At 41.0% G+C, this 18611-nt stretch overlaps 1 protein-coding gene across 1 annotated transcript in view; it reads left to right on the forward strand.

Annotated features, from left to right (window-relative positions):
* Window positions 1–17416, forward strand: part of LOC127413705 (E3 ubiquitin-protein ligase parkin-like) — a 202523-nt gene extending 185107 nt beyond the window's left edge. Inside the window, exons 10-12 of the mRNA XM_051651059.1 lie at window positions 13357–13443; window positions 14974–15091; window positions 17090–17416. Of these exons, the coding sequence (XP_051507019.1) occupies window positions 13357–13443; window positions 14974–15091; window positions 17090–17199 (315 nt within the window). The 3' untranslated portion in view covers window positions 17200–17416. The remainder of the gene's footprint in view (window positions 1–13356; window positions 13444–14973; window positions 15092–17089) is intronic.
* Window positions 17417–18611: the final 1195 nt, after the last annotated feature.

The following is an 18611-nucleotide window of genomic DNA, read 5'->3' on the forward strand; positions in this document are numbered from 1 at the left end:
CCCAGCTTCCCTCTCTGACTATGCCGCCGCTTCATCTCAACTTTCTGACCCCGCCTCAAAACCTACGGGGCGTAAACGATCAGCTAAATCTGGATCCCAAACCAGATCACAGTCACGCCAGAAACTTCCCTCAGTTGAAGCCACTGCATCTACATCAACCGCATGATCCGGTGCTCGAAAATCATCGTCAAAATACCCTTAACCTTCCCTTTCTTCAGTTTCAGTACAACCAGCTTCTCTCTCTACAGCCATTACAGCTAGCCCTCCTCACATGCACGCAGTTCCTGATTTCTCTCTGGAAAGCTCCACCCCCTCTCTCACGACAGGTAGGATTTTTGTTACACCCACTGCAGCAACAGTCTCCCCAATGCTCAGAGCTCAAATCATTAATGGTAAAGACATCAATTTAGCATCTCTGTTGCTTCCTTCTCCTGCATGTGACTGTCTGCTCATGGATTGCGGGGATGTGTCAATGGTCCTCAAGTCTTCAGACACCAGACTTTTGAGCAACCTTCCTGTGATGAGGAGGAGGGAATGGCTGGGCCGTGAGGATAGACGTCTGGCACTGAATTATCCCAATCAGCCGGGAGAGGGATAAAGAGGAGCCGGAGATGCCTATTCGAGAGAGAGAGAGAGAGAGAGAGAGAGAGAGAGAGAGAGAGAGAGTTGCATACAGCTCGCAGACGTGTGCATTCTGCATTGGGCCGGGAAGGTCAACAGTGTGAGCATCGCACGGAGCTGTGTGTGTGCGTGCCGGCATTATTGTGCTGAAAAGCACTTATTATGTTGTGTCTGTGTTTAATTAAAGTCCTTTGTGAACCATTCACTTGGCCCCCGCTTACTCCTCCTTAGGGAAGGCAGAGATCTGCCACACTGCTGCCGAAACCCGGGAGTTGGAGGAAGATGCGCCGTCAGAGAGCCCGAGATCACGTTACCGAGAGAGTGATCGATTCGGTGGCTCTGGAGCAGTGTGTCAGCCGACAGCCAAGAGGGATGACTGAGGGGTCCAGTGCCATCGCCCAGCGTCGCTGAGGACCGCTGTGCAGCTGGCTGAGGACCGACTGGCGGCGTGGTCGGGGACTGCCGTGTTTTTTTTTCCCATTTTCTCTTTTTCTTTTTTCTCTCTCTCTCCTCTCTCTCTCTCTCTTGGTCTCCCCCACTCTCTCTTTCTCCCTCCCCTCATCCTGCTTATGTTCCCAGGAGGCAGGGAAGACCATCCGGCAGCGGAACGGCCGGAATGGGCAACATCTCCCCTCCAGAAATGGGGGGGGGGGGGAGTAAGTCAGGCCAGATAGCTCCCCAGCCTGAACTGGGTGATGGGGGTATGTGACGAAGAGGCGATGTGAGGATGGGTGCCTGGTGCTGAATTATCCCAATCAGCTGGGAGAGGGATAAAGAGGAGCTGGAGATGCCAGTTCAAGAGAGAGAGAGATTCACACAGTTCGCAGACATATGCTTTCTACATTTGTCCTGGAAGGTCAACAGTGTGAGCGTCACATGGAGCTGTGTGTGTGTGTGCCGCCGTTATTGTGCTGAATAGCACTTATTATGTTGTGTCTGTGTTTAATTAATGTCTTTTGTGAACCGTTCACCTGGCCCCCGCTTCCTCCTTAGGGAAGGCAGAGATCTCCCACACTTCCCTTTCACGAATTTGTGGTTGCTTTTGGCATATACTGTATAGAGATATTCTCTGCAGCGCTTTTCCCGAGAGCAAGGAAGAACTAGATTGCTATGTCATGATCGCCGATTTCAATCAGCAATATGGCGGAATGCTTTTCTATGAGTACCACAAGTCTTTCTCACCTGAATCTGCCATGTTCATTTCCCTGTCCAATCAAAAAAATTATTGGTCTGTCACTGACATAGAGCTGCAGACATTTTGGGGGGCACCGGGCGCTCATTTGCACTATCTGCATCTCTCACGGACATTTGTCCGAAAACTGTGTGCGTTGCTCCAGCACCCAAGGTAGCCTCAAGTGGCCAAGCAGTAAGACAATTAGACTACAGGGTCATTCCATCAATTGTGTTAACCGCAGCCCCATCTGTAATAATTTCAATGAATCAGTGTATGCATTTTCTAACTGTTTTATTTTTCTAATGTTTGTAGTATTTGCAAGGACCTGCATCCAAAATCCGTGTGTCCTCGACAGTTTTTGGGTCGGCGTTCTCTCCCCCCCTTCTCATACACATTTAACAAAAAATTTGCAAGCAGCATTGACCAAACCTGCTGTCATTTCTGATCTACTGGGGAAAGAACTACTGTAAGTAAAAGGTTATCTTATTGGCCCTACTTTCTGTCCTTTTAGAGTCAATCCTATCGGCCTAGCCACTCGCAAATATTCAGGCAAGAAAAGACGGCGCGGTCCAGCCACGTGGCTAGCGTCAATGACATGATTCCACTAGATCTGTTTTCGAATTTTTACGCTTCAGTCAATCATGCCATTTCATAAATTATCAAGGCCGGGCACGGCACCCTCCTCACCAAACCAGACATCAAAGATGCTTTCAAAATCATGCCCATTCACCCTGCCGACTGGCCCCTCTTCTGCGTTAAGTGGGAGTCAACATTTTATTTTGCTCTCCAGCTCACATTCGGGTGTAGAAGAAGTCCTCACATTTTCAATTCCCTGTCGGAAGGCTTATGCTGGATTCTTCTAAATTACTTTAAGCTTCCTTTCGTACTGCACCTGCATGATGATTTCCTGCTCATTGATTTCCCCACTGTTCACAACTCCAGTATGGATGTTCTAATCAGTTCTGTTTACGAGCTGGGTGTTCCCCTCTCCAGTGAGAAAACCATGGGCCCCACTATGTCTCTCAAATTTCTCGGCATCGAGCCTGAGTCCCTAAACATGCCAGCTTCCTTGCCTCAGGACAAACTAGGCTGGATCAGGTCAGTTTGCACGTAATTTCTCCTGTCAGTTTCCGTCTCCAAACGCAATCTCCTATCACATTTGGGCCACCTCAGTTTCGCTATGCGTATCATTCCTCAAGGCCGCTCCTTCATCTCCTGCCTCCTCACGTTAGCCCATTCCATGGAAAACCTCTCTGACAATATATCAATTGACGATGGCTGTCGTTCGGACCTCCTTTTTTGGTCCCTGATATTAAATCACTGGAACAGTATTTCTTTTTTTCACAACAAAAAACCTGAATCTTCAGACTACAATACTTTTTTTTAATGGATGCCGCTCCCTCTGTATGTTTAGCACACAATTATCTATTTCAAGCATGTCTATCGTCCTGCAAGGATACTGTATAATCATATCCGCCCTCCTCACCAGGGTTTCCACAATCCCGTTGTTTATCTTTCGACAAAAGGTATTGCACAACAATGTTACCATTATCGTAGGGTTTTTGCTATGTTGTTAATCTTTTGGCAAAGATATTCCACAAACAACGTCCACCCTCGTCGCAAGGCTCATAATCAATTGTCGTTTATCTTTCAACAAAGGCTATTGCACAACTACGTCACCCTTATCGTAGGGCCTCACATTAGTTGTCAATCCTTTGGCAAAGATACTGCACAACGGCCACCCTGGTCGGAGGGCTCGTTATCAGTCGTTATTTTTCTTTCAACAAAGGGTATTGCACAACAACTTCGCCCTTATCATGGGGCCATCACATTACGTTATCTTTTGGCAAAGATAATGCACAAACAGCGGCTGCCCTTAACTTAGGGCTCAAACATATACATTGTTTTTCTTTCAACAGAGGGTATTTTACAACAACAATGTTGCACATATCGTAGGGCCCTATGCATGTTGTTTATCCTCCTACAAAGATATTGCATAATTAACGTTCATACTCAAGCATGGATATCCTCCAGCAAGGATATCACTCAAACCATGCCCCCTTTAACGTAAGGGTCATCAGTAAACACAAGCACGGATTATCTCATTGCAAAGGTATGGCACAAACCATGCCAGTGATATTGTAGAATTCATGCACAATTGTCAAATTCTAAGTTTTTCATATCTCCATTTCTCTTCTCCTGATTGAAACTCTGGCCACGAGACCTGGTACGTAACCCACCTGGGATTCCTCTCTTTTGTGGGTAGTGTTTTAGCTCTTCTTTTGGGGTAGGCTCCTCGCCCCCTGCCTCCTATCTCCAGCAGGATCTGACGGTTCGAGTAGCAATTTCATCAGACCACCAGAAGGGGCTTATGCCAAAAAGAGACATTACATTCCTGTTTCAAATTATTCATCAAATAAATGTCATGCCAACTTTACTTAAGTCTGTGAGTCTTTCTGATAGAAATGTACTTTTATGGGAAATATGCAAGCTAATATTTGGTGCCAAACTAGTTAACTAGTGAGTGATGGCTTAAATTAGGCAAAATCTGAAACCATGTCTCTAAACCTGCTCCAGACAAAACAAAATATGTCTTCAGAATTTCCCCAGACAAAACAAAATACACCTTCAGACATGCCCCAGACAAAACATAGTGTTGCCAGACAAAACAAAATATTTTAGACATGTCCCAGACAAAACATGCCTCCAGATATGCCCCAGACAAAGCTAAATTTGTCTTCAGACATCCCCCAGGCAAAATAAAATATATTCAGACATGCTCTATTCAAAACAAAATGTCTTCAGACATGTACCAAACAAAACAAAACATGTCTTCAGACATGCCCCAGACAAAACAAAACATGTATTCAGACATGTCCCAGACAAAACACAACATGTCTTCAGACTTGCCCCAGACAAAACATTACATGTCTCTAAACATGCTCCAGGCAATACAAAAATGTCTTCAGACTTGCCCCAGACAAAACAAAACATATCTTCAGACTTGCCCCAGACAAAACAAAACATATCTTCAGACTTGCCCCAGACAAAACAAAACATGTCTTCAGACTTGTCCCAGATAAAACAAAATGTCTTCATACATGCCCCAGATAAAAACAAAAGATGTCTTCAGACATGCCCCAAAGCAAAATATGTCTTCAGACATAACATACTTGAACAAAATTTGCACCCACATAATATTTGCTTTAACCTTCTGAGATGGACATACAACATTTTTTGAAGGTTATACCTCCTTTCCAACACTTTGATGAAAAAGAACAAAAATGTGACTTTTTGTTTGACATTCCAAGAGTTTTAAGCCCTGTTTTGTACCCTAATTATGTAAAATGGCAGATAATTAAATGTAACTTTTATTGAAACATAGAGCGACACGTCTGGCGTGTTTGTGAGTGGGTTAAAGTGAGAAGCTTGCTGTTGTACAGTCTCTCTGATCTCTCAGTATGTCTTTGACTCTATTCTGTCGTTTTGTGTCTAGAGCTGCTCTGAGTGCTGGGGATAGTGAGCCAGGTATCAGAAAGATGCTATTATTACCTCGAAGCCATACATTTGGGTCAAGATTGTGAGCATGTGTCTGTGTGTGTTTGTGTGTGTGTGTTTGTGTGTGTGTGTTTGTGTGTGTGTGTGTGTGTGTGAGAGAGAGAGAGAGAGAGAGAGAGAGAGATCAGTCTGGCAGATGATCAGAGAAGTCTCTTTATCTAAGAGCTCTTTTACCGCTTCACTCTGACGTTCTATTTAACACACATCACACTGCCACTGTCAGATCCTGTCTAAGTCTACACACACACACAATAGAGTTGACTGCTTTTATAAACGCTAGCTCATAGACCAAAGCTCCTTATGGCTTAGTGCCCACAGTGTTTTAATTGTATGCAACATGTCCATAGAGGACGTCGTTCCGACCAGAACTGTACAAATCTATCCAAATCAGAAACCTTGGATCAATAGCGATGTTCGCGCGGCACTTAATGTGCGGACCTCCGCTTTTAATTCCGGGAATGTGGAGGAGCATAAACAAGCCAGTTATGCCCTCCGAAAAACTATCAGAACCGCAAAACGCCAGTACAGGAGTAAGATTGAAGGACAGTTTAACACCACCAACTCTAGAAGGATGTGGCAGGGAATTAACATCATCACGGACTTTAAAGGGAATTAAAAACTCCGCCATGAACACCGCTGCCTCTCTACCGGATGAGCTAAATACTTTCTATGCTCGTTTCGAGGGAAATAACACCGCTCTCGCGGCTGAAGCTACAGAGGTTAGTTCACTCTCCATCTCTGTAGCGGATGTAACCCGATCCTTCCAACGGGTGAATATCCGCAAAGCCGCTGGCTCAGACGGCATTCCGGGCCGTGTCATCAGAGCGTGCGCGAACCAGCTGGCTGGTGTTTTTACGGACATTTTCAACCTTTCCCTCTCTTTGTCTGTAGTCCCCACATGCTTTAAAACATCCACCATTGTGCCTGTTCCAAAACAATCAAAAATAACTTGTTTAAATGACTGGTGTCCTGTTGCTCTGACCCCCATCAGCAGCAAATGTTTTGAGAGACTAATCAGAGATTACATCTGCTCTGTATTGCCTCTCTCTCTTGACCCGCTGCAGTTTGCTTACCGCAACAACCGCTCCACTGATGATGCCATTGCATCTACAATACACACTGCTCTCTCCCACCTGGAAAAAAGGAACACTTATGTGAGAATGCTGTTTGTAGACTACAGCTCAGCATTCAACACCATAGTGCCCTCCAAGCTAGATGAGAAACTCCGGTCTCTGGGCTTAAACAGCTTGCTGTGCAGCTGGATCCTGGACTTCCTGTCAAGCAGACGCCAGGTGGTTAGAATAGGCAGCAACATCTCCTCATCACTGACCCTCAACACTGGAGCCCCGCAGGACTGTGTTCTCAGCCCACTACTGTATTCCTTGTACACACATGACTGTGTGGCAACACATAGCTCCAATGCCATCATTAAGTTTGCTGATGACACGACGGTGGTAGGTTTGATCACTGACAATGATGAAACAGCCTACAGAGAGGAGGTGCACACTCTGACACACTGGTGTCAGGAGCACAACCTCTCCCTCAACGTCAGTAAGACAAAGGAGCTTGTGGTGGACTTCAGAAGAAAAGACAGAGAACACAGTCCCATCACCATCAATGGAGCATCAGTGGAGAGAGTCAGCAGCTTCAAGTTCCTGGGTGTCCACATCACTGAGGAACTCACATGGTCCATCCACACTGAAGTCGTTGTGAAGAAGGCTCATCAGCGCCTCTTCTTCCTGAGACGGCTGAGGAAGTTTGGAATGAACCGCCACATCCTCACACGGTTCTACACCTGCACTGTAGAGAGCATCCTGACTGGCTGCATCTCCGCCTGGTACGGCAATAGCACCGCCCACAACCGCAAAGCACTGCAAAGGGTGGTGCGAACTGCCAGACACATCATCGGAGGTGAGCTTCCCTCCCTCCAGGAAATATATACAAGGCGGTGTGTGAAAAAAGCTCGGAGGATCATCAGAGACTCCAGCCACCCGAGCCATGGGCTGTTCTTACTGCTACCATCAGGTAGGCAGTATCGCAGCATCAGGACCCGCACCAGCCATCTCCATGATAGCTTCTTCCCCCAAGCAATCAGACTTTTGAACTCTTGTTCTCCCACGATCAAAATACATCAGCACTGCACTTTATTACCCTTACTCTTATATCTCACACCGGACTGTCATAAATTATATTATTATTATTATATTATGTTCTCTCTTAACAACTGACTATCAACCGACAGCCTGAATGTCAATACAGTACAATACTGTACATTCTATATATATATATACTTTTTTATATATTTTTACTTTTTATTTTTATTGAATAATGTGTATCTATATAGTGCGTATTGTATACTGTACAGTGTATGTTATTATTTGTATATTGTTGAGTGTAATTATGTGTATAACAGATGTTTAAATTGTGTTGTGTTAATTTGATGTTATTGTAAATTGGTATATGTCTCATCACTGTCACGACTGCTATGTTGATCGGAACTGCACCCAAGAATTTCACACACCATTGCACTTGTGTATATGGCTGTGTGACAATAAAGTGATTTGATTTGATTTGATGTCAAGTCAAGTGATTTTTATTTGTATAGTGCTTTTCACAACACACATCGTTTCAAAGCAGCTTTACAGAAAATCATGCTTTAACAGAAAATGAAACTGTAATATCTATAAAGTCTTAGAGACATCATGTGTAGTTTGATTAAATATGATTGTAAATTGTGTATAACAATAAATAATTAAATAGTAACTGTATTTAGATCCCCAGTGAGCAAGCCGAAGGCGACTGTGGCAAGGAACACAAAACTCCATAAGATGTTGGTTAATGGAGAAAATAACCTTGGGAGAAACCAGGCTCACTTTGGGGGCCAGTTCCCCTCTGGCTAAACAGCATGAATATAATGCCAATATTAGTTATTTGTGTGCAGTGCAAGTCATGGTTTAAAATGAGTTAACTAAGTAAATGTTAAGGGCCAGTGTTTAAACAAGGATTTTGTATGAACTGTAAGATTAATGACTTATGTCTTTGAAGTCCATCCTGGATTAACTGCAGAAGTTTGTCCTTTGTTAGTTGGCCGATGAAGGCTTTTGTTGGCAATCAATTGATAGTCTACAGTATGTATTCCATTTTAAGTGTGTGTAATCCATCATTAGCCCAAGGTGAAACAGGCAGAGATCAGTGAGGTGCATCGCAGTTCAACCGGCAGGTCATTTCAGTGAGGTCTATCCTAAGTCCAAGATTCAGGCAGTGGCATATGAAGTATCTCAACATCCTCACATATATAAGAGCGTGTATATTCAGTATACTGTAGGTGTATGTTATTAGCAGGTTGTAAGGGGGTTTAGAGGAAAGGAGGAGGCGAGAACCGGCTTGACAACTTAAATAATAATTTATTAAACAAAAACCCAAACAAAAACACACAACTAAAAACACAGCACAGCTGTCTGTAATTCTCTCTCTCTCGAACTGTCGTCCCCGGCCGCCTTTATCCCTCGCGCGCCCCATCAGGCTGATTGGGGACCGGGTGTGTCTCATTCCAGCCCGGCCCCGCCCTCCTCAGCTCTACACAGGTATTTTCTGATTTGCATGAAAATCTGCAGAATTGTGTAGAATGGAGTCATGATAAAATGTGTTGAACAGCTGAGAGTACTGTACTCTTTTAGATAAAAGCATAATCAAATCAACAGGGTTCCCCGGTCATGAAAAATCAGAAAAATTTTAGGGATTTTTATAATTGTTTTTTTCATCCCTGGAAAGAATCAATGAAAGTGAATGATGATTAAAAATAACACACTGCCATCTCCTTTGTTTCACTGAAGAAAGATAATCATACAGGTCTGAAACAACATCAGAGTGAATAAATGATGACAAAATTTAAATTTTTGGGTGAACTATTCCTTTAAAGACCATAACTTTCTTGACAATCCATATCTCACATTTCTCAAAAAAGTAAAGAACTCATAACACTTTGTTCAGGGCTGCAAAGTGCCATTAATTTCACTAAGAGGGGTTTCGGCCTGTTCCACTCTCCACATCAAATTCATCCTTCCTGACTCAGACTCCATAGGAAACAGTTACGCTGTAGAAGGACACCAGCGATGTGGGTAATAAACATGAATGGTGGCGCGTCTAAGAGGGAACAAATTATAGCAGTGGTGAAAATAGTCGAAAGAAAGTGGCTGTCAAAAGAACTCTGTTTCCTCATCATTACAGCAGAGAGCGAAAACAAATACGTGTCCTTGAGAGGATCTGTCATGAGCACCACAAATAATAACCCTCAAAAACATGATGCGATGCTTCTCGACTTCACAGTGTGGGTCTCTGAAGAAATACTAAATCAGCATAGAGCTCCAAAAGAGCTGGAGAAGAGATGTGTGTTAAACCTTAGAGTCATAGTTCCTCACTTTCAAAGCTTTCTGAGAAGGTGATCATGGAGAAAGGCTGCCCCCTAATGTGGCTTTTGGATGCTGCATGGAAATGCAGTTCCTGAATCAGAATATCAAGCCATATCTTGGTGTACTCAGTGCTTTTTTATTTTATTTGTTATCAGTTTTATAGAAAATACTGCTTCATCCTATATATCTCGTTGCACATTCATGAGTGCTGCCATGTTAAGATCCTATGACCAGCGGAATATTACTCGATATCTTGATAATGCTTGTTACTGGATGCTTTCACTCGCAGAATAAATTTATCATGGCTGACTGAATATTGTGCATTTCTACAATGACATCAGTAACTGAGTGATGCTGCATCTATGCCTGTTGTGACACCTGCTTCTACAGTGCATCTGGAAAGTATTCACAGCGCTCCACTTTTTTCATGTTTTGTTATGTTACAGCCTTATTCCAAAATGGATTAAATTCATTATTTTCCTCAAAATTCTACAAACAATACCCCATAATGACAACATGAAAGAAGTTTGTTTGAAATCTTTGCAAATTTATTAAAAATAAAAAACGAAGAAAAGGAAAAAAAAAAAAACACATGTATATAAATATTCACAGCCTTTGCTCAATACTTTGTTGAAGCACCTTTGGCACCAATTACAGCCTCAAGTCTTTTTGAGTATGATGCTACAAGCTTGGCACACCTATTTTTGGGCAGTTTCTCCCATTCTTCTTTGCAGGACCTCTCAAGCTCCATCAGGTTGGATGGGGAGCATCGGTGCACAGCCATTTTCAGATCTCTCCAGAGATGTTCAATCGGGTTCAAGTCTGGGCTCTGGCTGGGCCACTCAAGGACATTCACAGAGTTGTCCCAGAGCCACTCCTTTGTTATCTTGGCTGTGTGCTTAGGGTCGTTGTCCTGTTGGAAGATGAACCTTCGCCCCACTCTGAGGTCCAGAGCGCTCTGGAGCAGGTTTTCATCAAGGATGTCTCTGTACATTGCTGCATTCATCTTTCCCTCGATCCTGACTAGTCTCCCAGTTCCTGCCACTGAAAAACATCCCCACAGCATGATGCTGCCACCACCATGCTTCACTGTAGGGATGGTATTGGCCAGGTGATGAGCGGTGCCTGGTTTCCTCCAGACATGACGCTTGCCATTCAGGCCAAAGAGTTCAATCTTTGTTTCTCATGGTCTGAGAGTCCTTCAGGTGCCTTTTGGCAAACTCCAGGCAGGCTGTCATGTGCCTTTTACTGAGGAGTGGACCATACAGGCCTGATTGGTGGAGTGCTGCAGAGATGGTTGTTCTTCTGGAAGGTTCTCCTCTCTCCACAGAGAAATGCTGGAGCTCTGTCAGAGTGACCATCGGGTTCTTGGTCACTTCCCTGACTAAGGCCCTTCTCCCCTGATCGCTCAGTTTGGCCAGGCGGCCAGCTCTAGGAAGAGTCCTGGTGGTTCCAAACTTCTTCCATTTACAGATGATGGAGGCCACTGTGCTCATTGGGACCTTCAATGCTGCAGAAATTTTCCTGTACCCTTCCCCAGATCTGTGCCTCGATACAATCCTGTCTCGGAGGTCTACAGACAATTCCTTGGACTTCAAGGCTTGGTTTGTGCTCTGACATGCACTGTTAACTGTGGGACCTTATATAGACAGGTGTGTGCCTTTCCAAATCATGTCCAATCAACTGAATTTACCACAGGTGGACTCCAATCAAGTTGTAGAAACATCTCAAGGATGATCAGTGGAAACAGGATGCACCTGAGCTCAATTTTGAGTGTCATGGCAAAGGCTGCGAATACTTATGTACATGTGATTTTTTTTTATTCGTTTTTTTATTTTTAATAAATTTGCAAAGATTTCAAACAAACTTCTTTCACGTTGTCATTATGGGGTATTGTTTGTAGAATTTTGAGGAAAATAATTAATTTAATCCATTTTGGAATAAGGCTGTAACATAACAAAATGTGGAAAAAGTGAAGCGCTGTGAATACTTTCCGGATGCACTGTAGGTGTCAGCGCAACATAAACAAATATTACTGAGTGCGCCTTTAAAGGTGATGGATATCTTTTCTGCACCATTCGACAAAACGGATTTGCAAAAAGATTTAGCCAAAAGTTGACATGTCAGGTCACTCAAACAATCAGAGCAATGTTTTAACGGCTTATAGAAATGTTTTGTGCGGGATTTCCTCCATTAAGATATGGGATTTGATTGGCTTGTAAAGAGGCGAAACATGTTAGACTTTGATATTATTGGTTAACATTACATCTTCCCACCCCCTGGGGAAAAAGACAAGTTGTTTCAAGGGAGAAGAATTACCACACGGCACACTTTGATAGAATGTCTTATCTTTAGAATGAATGAATTGTGCACAATGAGACCAGGGGCATTTATTAAGTAATTTATTTAATGTTATCTTTAAATAAACTTTTAAAGTCCTTCATACTGAATTATGTGTTTCTGCTGTATTTTTGCAGCAACTGTTTTCCAGCTGGTGTCTGTGTTTGATTTTTTAGTGGATGTAGTAAATCAGGTATCCTAGCAGAGTAACCACAGGTGTACTTCATCTTATTAACTATGGACATTCATTAGCGTTTAATGACCAGAAAGTTATATTTTGTGTCCTCATTTTGAACACTGTATCTGTTGTTTTTATCATTTAAGACCTAATATACTTTTTTTTGTGAAATGATTTAGCTTGAAAGTGTGCTTTTTTCCATGCTTCCTTTAAATAAATACCACATTCTTTGTTATTTTGTTATCTAATGCAATGATATTCTTACATTTTTAAGACTTACTTGAAGGGATGGTTCAACCGAAAATTAAAATTTTCCTCATCATTTACTCACTCAAATGCCATCTCAGATGTGTATTACTTTCTTTCTTCTGCTGAACTCAAACAAAGATTTTTTCAAGAATAGTTCAGCTCTGTTGGTCCATTTAATGCACGTGAATAGTGACCAGAACTTTGAAGCTCCAAAATGCACATCATAAAAGTAATCCATACTACTCCAGTGGTTTAACCCATATATTCAGAAATTATATGGTAGGTGTGGGTGAGAAACAGGTCAGTGTTTAAGTTTTTTTTTTTACTATAAACTTTCACTTTTACTTTCACATTATTTTTCTTTTGTTTTTGGTAATTCACATCCTTCGTGCATATCGCCACCTACTGGGCAGGAAGGAGCATTCATAGTAAAAATGGACTTAAATATTGATCTGTTTCTCACCCACACCTATCATATCACTTCAGAAAACATGGATTTAAACACTGGAGTTGTATGGATTACTTTTATACATTATGTGCTTTTTGGAGCTTTAAAGTTCTGGTCACCATTCACTTGCATTGTATAGACCTACAGAGCTGAGATATTCTTCTAAAAATCTTTGTTTATGTTCTGCAAACAAAAGAAAGTCAGTCACATCTGTGATGGAATGAGGGTGAATAAATGATGAGAGAATTTTCATTTCTGGGTGAACTATCCCTTTTAAACATCCAAACACATTTGAGGCCACTGTATTTATTTGATATCTGTTCAGTGGGATTGTATGGTGTCATTAATCGCTGGCAACTGGTTTGTTGTTTGCGTTCAGTTTGTATTTTGCAGGAACTGTAAGGAGGAGTATCACGAGGGAGAGTGCAGACAAAAGACGGCCTTCGAGGTGGGCAGTACCCTGCAGGTGAGATCTTCACACTTTTAATATAACCTGCTCACATATGCATGGATGCAGTTCAATTTATGCTGGCTAGCGGATATCATCTGTCATTCCACAAGATGAAAACACTCTCTGTCTGCTTAAATATTCTTTCTTTTGAGTCAAGAAGTCCAGAGAATATAGCTAACTGTGTGTCAGTGCTCGAAAATGCCTACAAGCCATCCACAAATCACTCGATACATAAAATAATCATAAAAGAGGACGAATAGTTCTTTAAGATTATTTCTCCCTCTGTCTCCCTTACTGCATGGTGTCTGATCCCTGATATGTGCGGGCTAGGTTTTGCCTACATTGTTATACACAAGAATAGTAAAATCTGAAATCACTTATAATATGGAGACCAGCCAACAATTCCCATGATGAAAATGGCTTAATAAACCTACTATATATTAAGTTACTGTTTACAAACAAGTGCTCGCAGCAGCACTTCCAGGTTGTTTTGGCACCCCAGAACAGGGCACTTTGTTCAAATTTGAGCTGAAAATGCCCCCAAAAAGTGCTGTTTATAGGTTAAAACACCCCATTTCTGAACAGATTCATCAAAATCTGTGAATCAGAGCAAACTTTTGTCTTAATTCACCAACTAATTATATTTTACTGATCACTGTCATTGTTACTGCATCTGCCTTGTCAAGAAAGGAATCGCACAGACTATGACTGCAAACGGCTGTTTTTCATTTCCAAATTGCAACCTCTACAACATACAGTATATGAGGCCAAAAATGACCTAACAGTGATCTTGTATGAATATCTATAATCTACTATTTTCATAATATGAAAATTTGTCCTGTACCAGGCCCCGTCTTCATCACTGCAGCACGTACTGGCTGTTTGTGACTTATGAATGTAATACTAATAAAATATGTCTTTATATTTATTTTGAATGCCGTAAGTTATTTGATTTGTTAAAAATTGGCTGTTATTAAGTTTGAATATCAAATAAGTCACATTTTACTGTATGTAGAACAATAATCTACACAGTAAAGAAGCAAATTGCGTGTTTAGTTTTCATTTTTATATGCTACATTTCTTAGACTTTAGAAGTGTTAAACAAATGAGGATGTGAATATCAGAGACAGCATACATCAATCAAAATCTTGTTCCTATGCAAGTTAAAACTGGTTTTGTCGATAGTACAAAAGGAAGCTACATACTGTATGTTTCTTCACTAGAAACCATAGATATACAGTACCTTAATAATAACTTTTAACAAACATTGTTAGATTATACTATGCTTAAAATATTATTAAAGCTCATATCCACCTTTAAAAGCTGCTGCTCTGAAGAACCTGGAAGCACAGTTGCCTGCTATGTGATGTCATGGTAATTTCATTTATGTAATGATTTCATGAAAATCTAAAAACGCAGAAAGGCTTGTGTACGGTTAAAGGGTAGGTTTAAGGGATTGAAAATATCATTAAGTATAAAAGCAATAGAAGTCAATGAAAAGTCCTCACCATGATATAAAAACAAACACGTGTGTGTGTGTTTCAGAGTTATATTGTAGATGAGGAAGCAGCCCTCCGTGCCCGATGGGATCAGGCCTCAAAGGACACTATAGCCCAGACCACTCACCCCTGCCCCAAATGCCAAGTTCCTGTGGAAAAGAATGGTGAGACATTTCTCTTTACCTGTCTGTAGTTTCTCAGTGGCTGTGTTTGAAATAATGCACATTCATCATACTACTCGTACTATTTCTTCAATTTTTCAGTATGCATACTAGGCATAATTTGCTGATTTATGTATACAAGAGAGCAAACTGCGTAGAATACTATATGCCACATCCAACAAGCGCAGTGCACTTAAAGGTGCACTACGTTTTTGCTAATTAAAAAAGTTTTACGCATAAAGACATGAATATATATATTTTTTAAATATGTTGAAAATGATGCACACTCACAATAGATGAAGACAGTCATATCAGAAACCTAATAAAAGCTGTTTAATTTTACATGGAGCGGGTCGCCTCCTCATGGGTGCTGCCATGTTGACAGCACATGACAACCTGTGCCATGCAGTTGACAGAGTTACTACCACTAATAATGACATTAATAATAACATACAGACAAATAATATCAACTTTCAGCTAATGCTCAAACACAAAAGTGCATGTAAACAAAACAAGCAGACCAAACAATATGACAACAAACACAATATACTTACTTCAGACAACAACGGAGCACAAGTCAACAGTATAGTCCAGAGTGATGGTATGATATTGATTAAAAGGAATGTGATCCACCAGACAGTCTGAACAGAATGAGTGCAATAGGAAAGATAAAATGCCCAAACAAGAGGTCCCTGCTATGGTCATGAAACAAACCGCTACTCACTGCAGCTCTCACGGATAAGCAGTGCAACATCGAACGCCAAGCATGAGCACAAGGCGGTGTCCAGTAGGGGTAGAGAGCTCACAAGCCGCAGCTGCACAGTCACAGTCCAGTGTGCATCAACTTAATTTGGATTGAATACAAGAATGTCCATTATAGGGATGTGTGTATTATGAGATGGATAAAAACAGACTATAAGTAACAAAACAGAAGATGAACAAATATATTCAGTGTAAAGTGGCAGCACTTGGTAAACAAACTTCCAGTATCAAGGACGATGGGTGTCAGTCTAGAGTCCACAACCACAAGTACTACTGGGACCGATGGGACAAATAAGAGCCAACTAAAATCTTACTTAGTGCACCTCTAACTTGACCTTCCATTTCCAGTGGGATAAATGAATCCAAAAGTAATATCAGAGACTATTTTTAAAGGAATAGTTCACTGACAAATGATGACAAATGTTTCAAACCCATATGACCCTTTCTTTTTTTTGTGAAGTACAAAAGAAGATATTTAGCAGAATGTCTGAGCTGCACTTTTTCATTCAATGAAAGTAGCAAAAATGACTAAAAGGTAAAATTATCATAAAAGAGGAAAGGACTGCAATTCAAGTCATTATTCAATGAAAATCTTTTCTTGAAAATCTCTCTTGACAACCGTGGTCACTATTTAGTTTCATAACAGTTTCACAGTTCCATTCAGCTTGGACAAGCTGCTGTAAATTCATTTTGTGTTTCATGGAAGGAAGAAAGTCATACAGGTTTCGAAAGACTGAAAAGTTAGTAATGATGACAGAATTATTAATTTTAGGTGAACTACACTTTTAACATTCATGACTCATTATTTGTTTGGATTACTAAGAGTTAAGGCATTTTTGAGTTTGAGTTTGATATTCATTTTCAAGATGATAACTGGCCACCACTTGCTGAATTAAACGTGTATGTAATGCACTCATGAAGCATACTACTGTTTTAATTGTTACGCAATGCATACTATTTCACATTTTATATATATATATATATTTATTTTTAATTGCTGGCAGCATACACAGTGAGCATACACAGAGATACCTTTCTGTAATTTGCCAGGGCTTCACTGTCTCCCACACATGTCAGTTTCAATCTGAGCATTCGATTGTTTATCCTACAAACTTTTTTGGCAGTGGTTGGATTCTTTGTACATTGTTTTTTAATCTTTAACCTTGAAAAGAATATCATAAATGTGTCCATATCTTCTGACAGTTTGATAATGATCCCCTCTTTTTATCATCTCCTCAGGCGGCTGTATGCACATGGTGTGTTCGCGTTCACAGTGTAAGTTTGAATGGTGCTGGCTGTGTCGTGTGGAGTGGAACAGGGAATGTATGAGCAACCACTGGTTTGGATGAGCGAGATACATGAGCTGAAATTCAGGGAATGAAGACCAGTGTTTGTTTGTATAGCAACAAATGGAACACTTGCAGAACACTATCAAATCATTAGCAAGTCATTAGCACTGTTCTGAGGTACATATCATGCTGCTGACATTCATATGTATCCGTGGTAACCACACATATTTTGATTGTTATCATGTGTATTACAATCTTATTAAAATGTTTCAATGAATCCTGTGAGTCATGTTTTCCATCCGTAAGCTATTGAATTCCAACATCTACAGTATCTATCTGTCTGTCCATCTGTCTGTCTGTCTGTCTCTATTTATCTGTCTGTCTGTCTGTCTGACTGTCTGTCTGTCTGTCTATCTATCTATCTATCTCTATCTGTATGTCTGTCTTTCTCTCTATTCATCTATCTGTCTATCGATCCGTCTGTCTGTCTGTCTGTCTATTTATCTGTCTATCTATCTATCTATCTATCTATCTCTATCTGTATGTCTGTCTGTCTGTCTATTTATCTGTCTGTCTATCTATCTATCTATCTATCTATTTATATCTATCTGTATGTCTGTCTGTCTCTCTATTTATCTGTCTGTCTGTCTGTCTCTATCTGTATGTCTGTCTCTCTATCTGTCTGTCTGTATCTTTATTTATCTGTCTGTCTATCTATATATCTGTCTGTCTGTCTCTCTATTTATTTTCTGTCTGTCTATGTTTGTCTGTCTGCCTGTCTATCTATCTTTCATCTGTCTGTCTGTCTGTCTGTCTATCTTTCATTTGTCTGTCTGTCTCTCTATTTGTCTGTCTGTCTGTGTCTCTTTTTTTATCTCTGTCTGTTTGTCTGTCTTTCCATTTACCTGTCTGTCTGTATATGTATCTGTCTGTCTGTCTGTCTATCTCTCTGTTTCTCTTTTTAGCTGTCTGCCTGCATGCCTGCCTGCCTGCCTGCCTGTCTGTCTGTCTGTCTGTCTGTCTGTCTGTCTGTCTATCTATCTATCTTTTTATCTCTATCTGTCTGTCTCTCTCTATTTATCTGTCTGTCTTTCTGTCTATCGATATGTCTGTCTGTCTGTCTCTCTATTTATCTTTCTGTCTGTCTATCTATATATCTGTCTGTCTGCCTGTCTCTATATTTATATGTCTGTCTGCCTGTCTATCTGGTTATTTATCTATCTGTCTGTCTCTCTTATCTCTATGTCTGTCTGTCTGTCTGTCTAACACTATTGTAAACTTTCAGACAAGGCTTTGTCAAACCAACATCCAAAGTTTATCTTCACAAACGTTCCTTTACCAGACAGTACTATTCTATTATTGATCTAATTTGATATCTATGAATGAAGATGTCATCTATTTCCTGGCATGTCAAGCATTTGCCACTTCAGTCTTTCACTGTCTGCACATCAGTGTCACTCACTTTTGCTTAT

This window comes from Myxocyprinus asiaticus, chromosome 23 (genome assembly GCF_019703515.2).
Source record: "Myxocyprinus asiaticus isolate MX2 ecotype Aquarium Trade chromosome 23, UBuf_Myxa_2, whole genome shotgun sequence".
NCBI classification, from domain to species: domain Eukaryota; kingdom Metazoa; phylum Chordata; class Actinopteri; order Cypriniformes; family Catostomidae; genus Myxocyprinus; species Myxocyprinus asiaticus.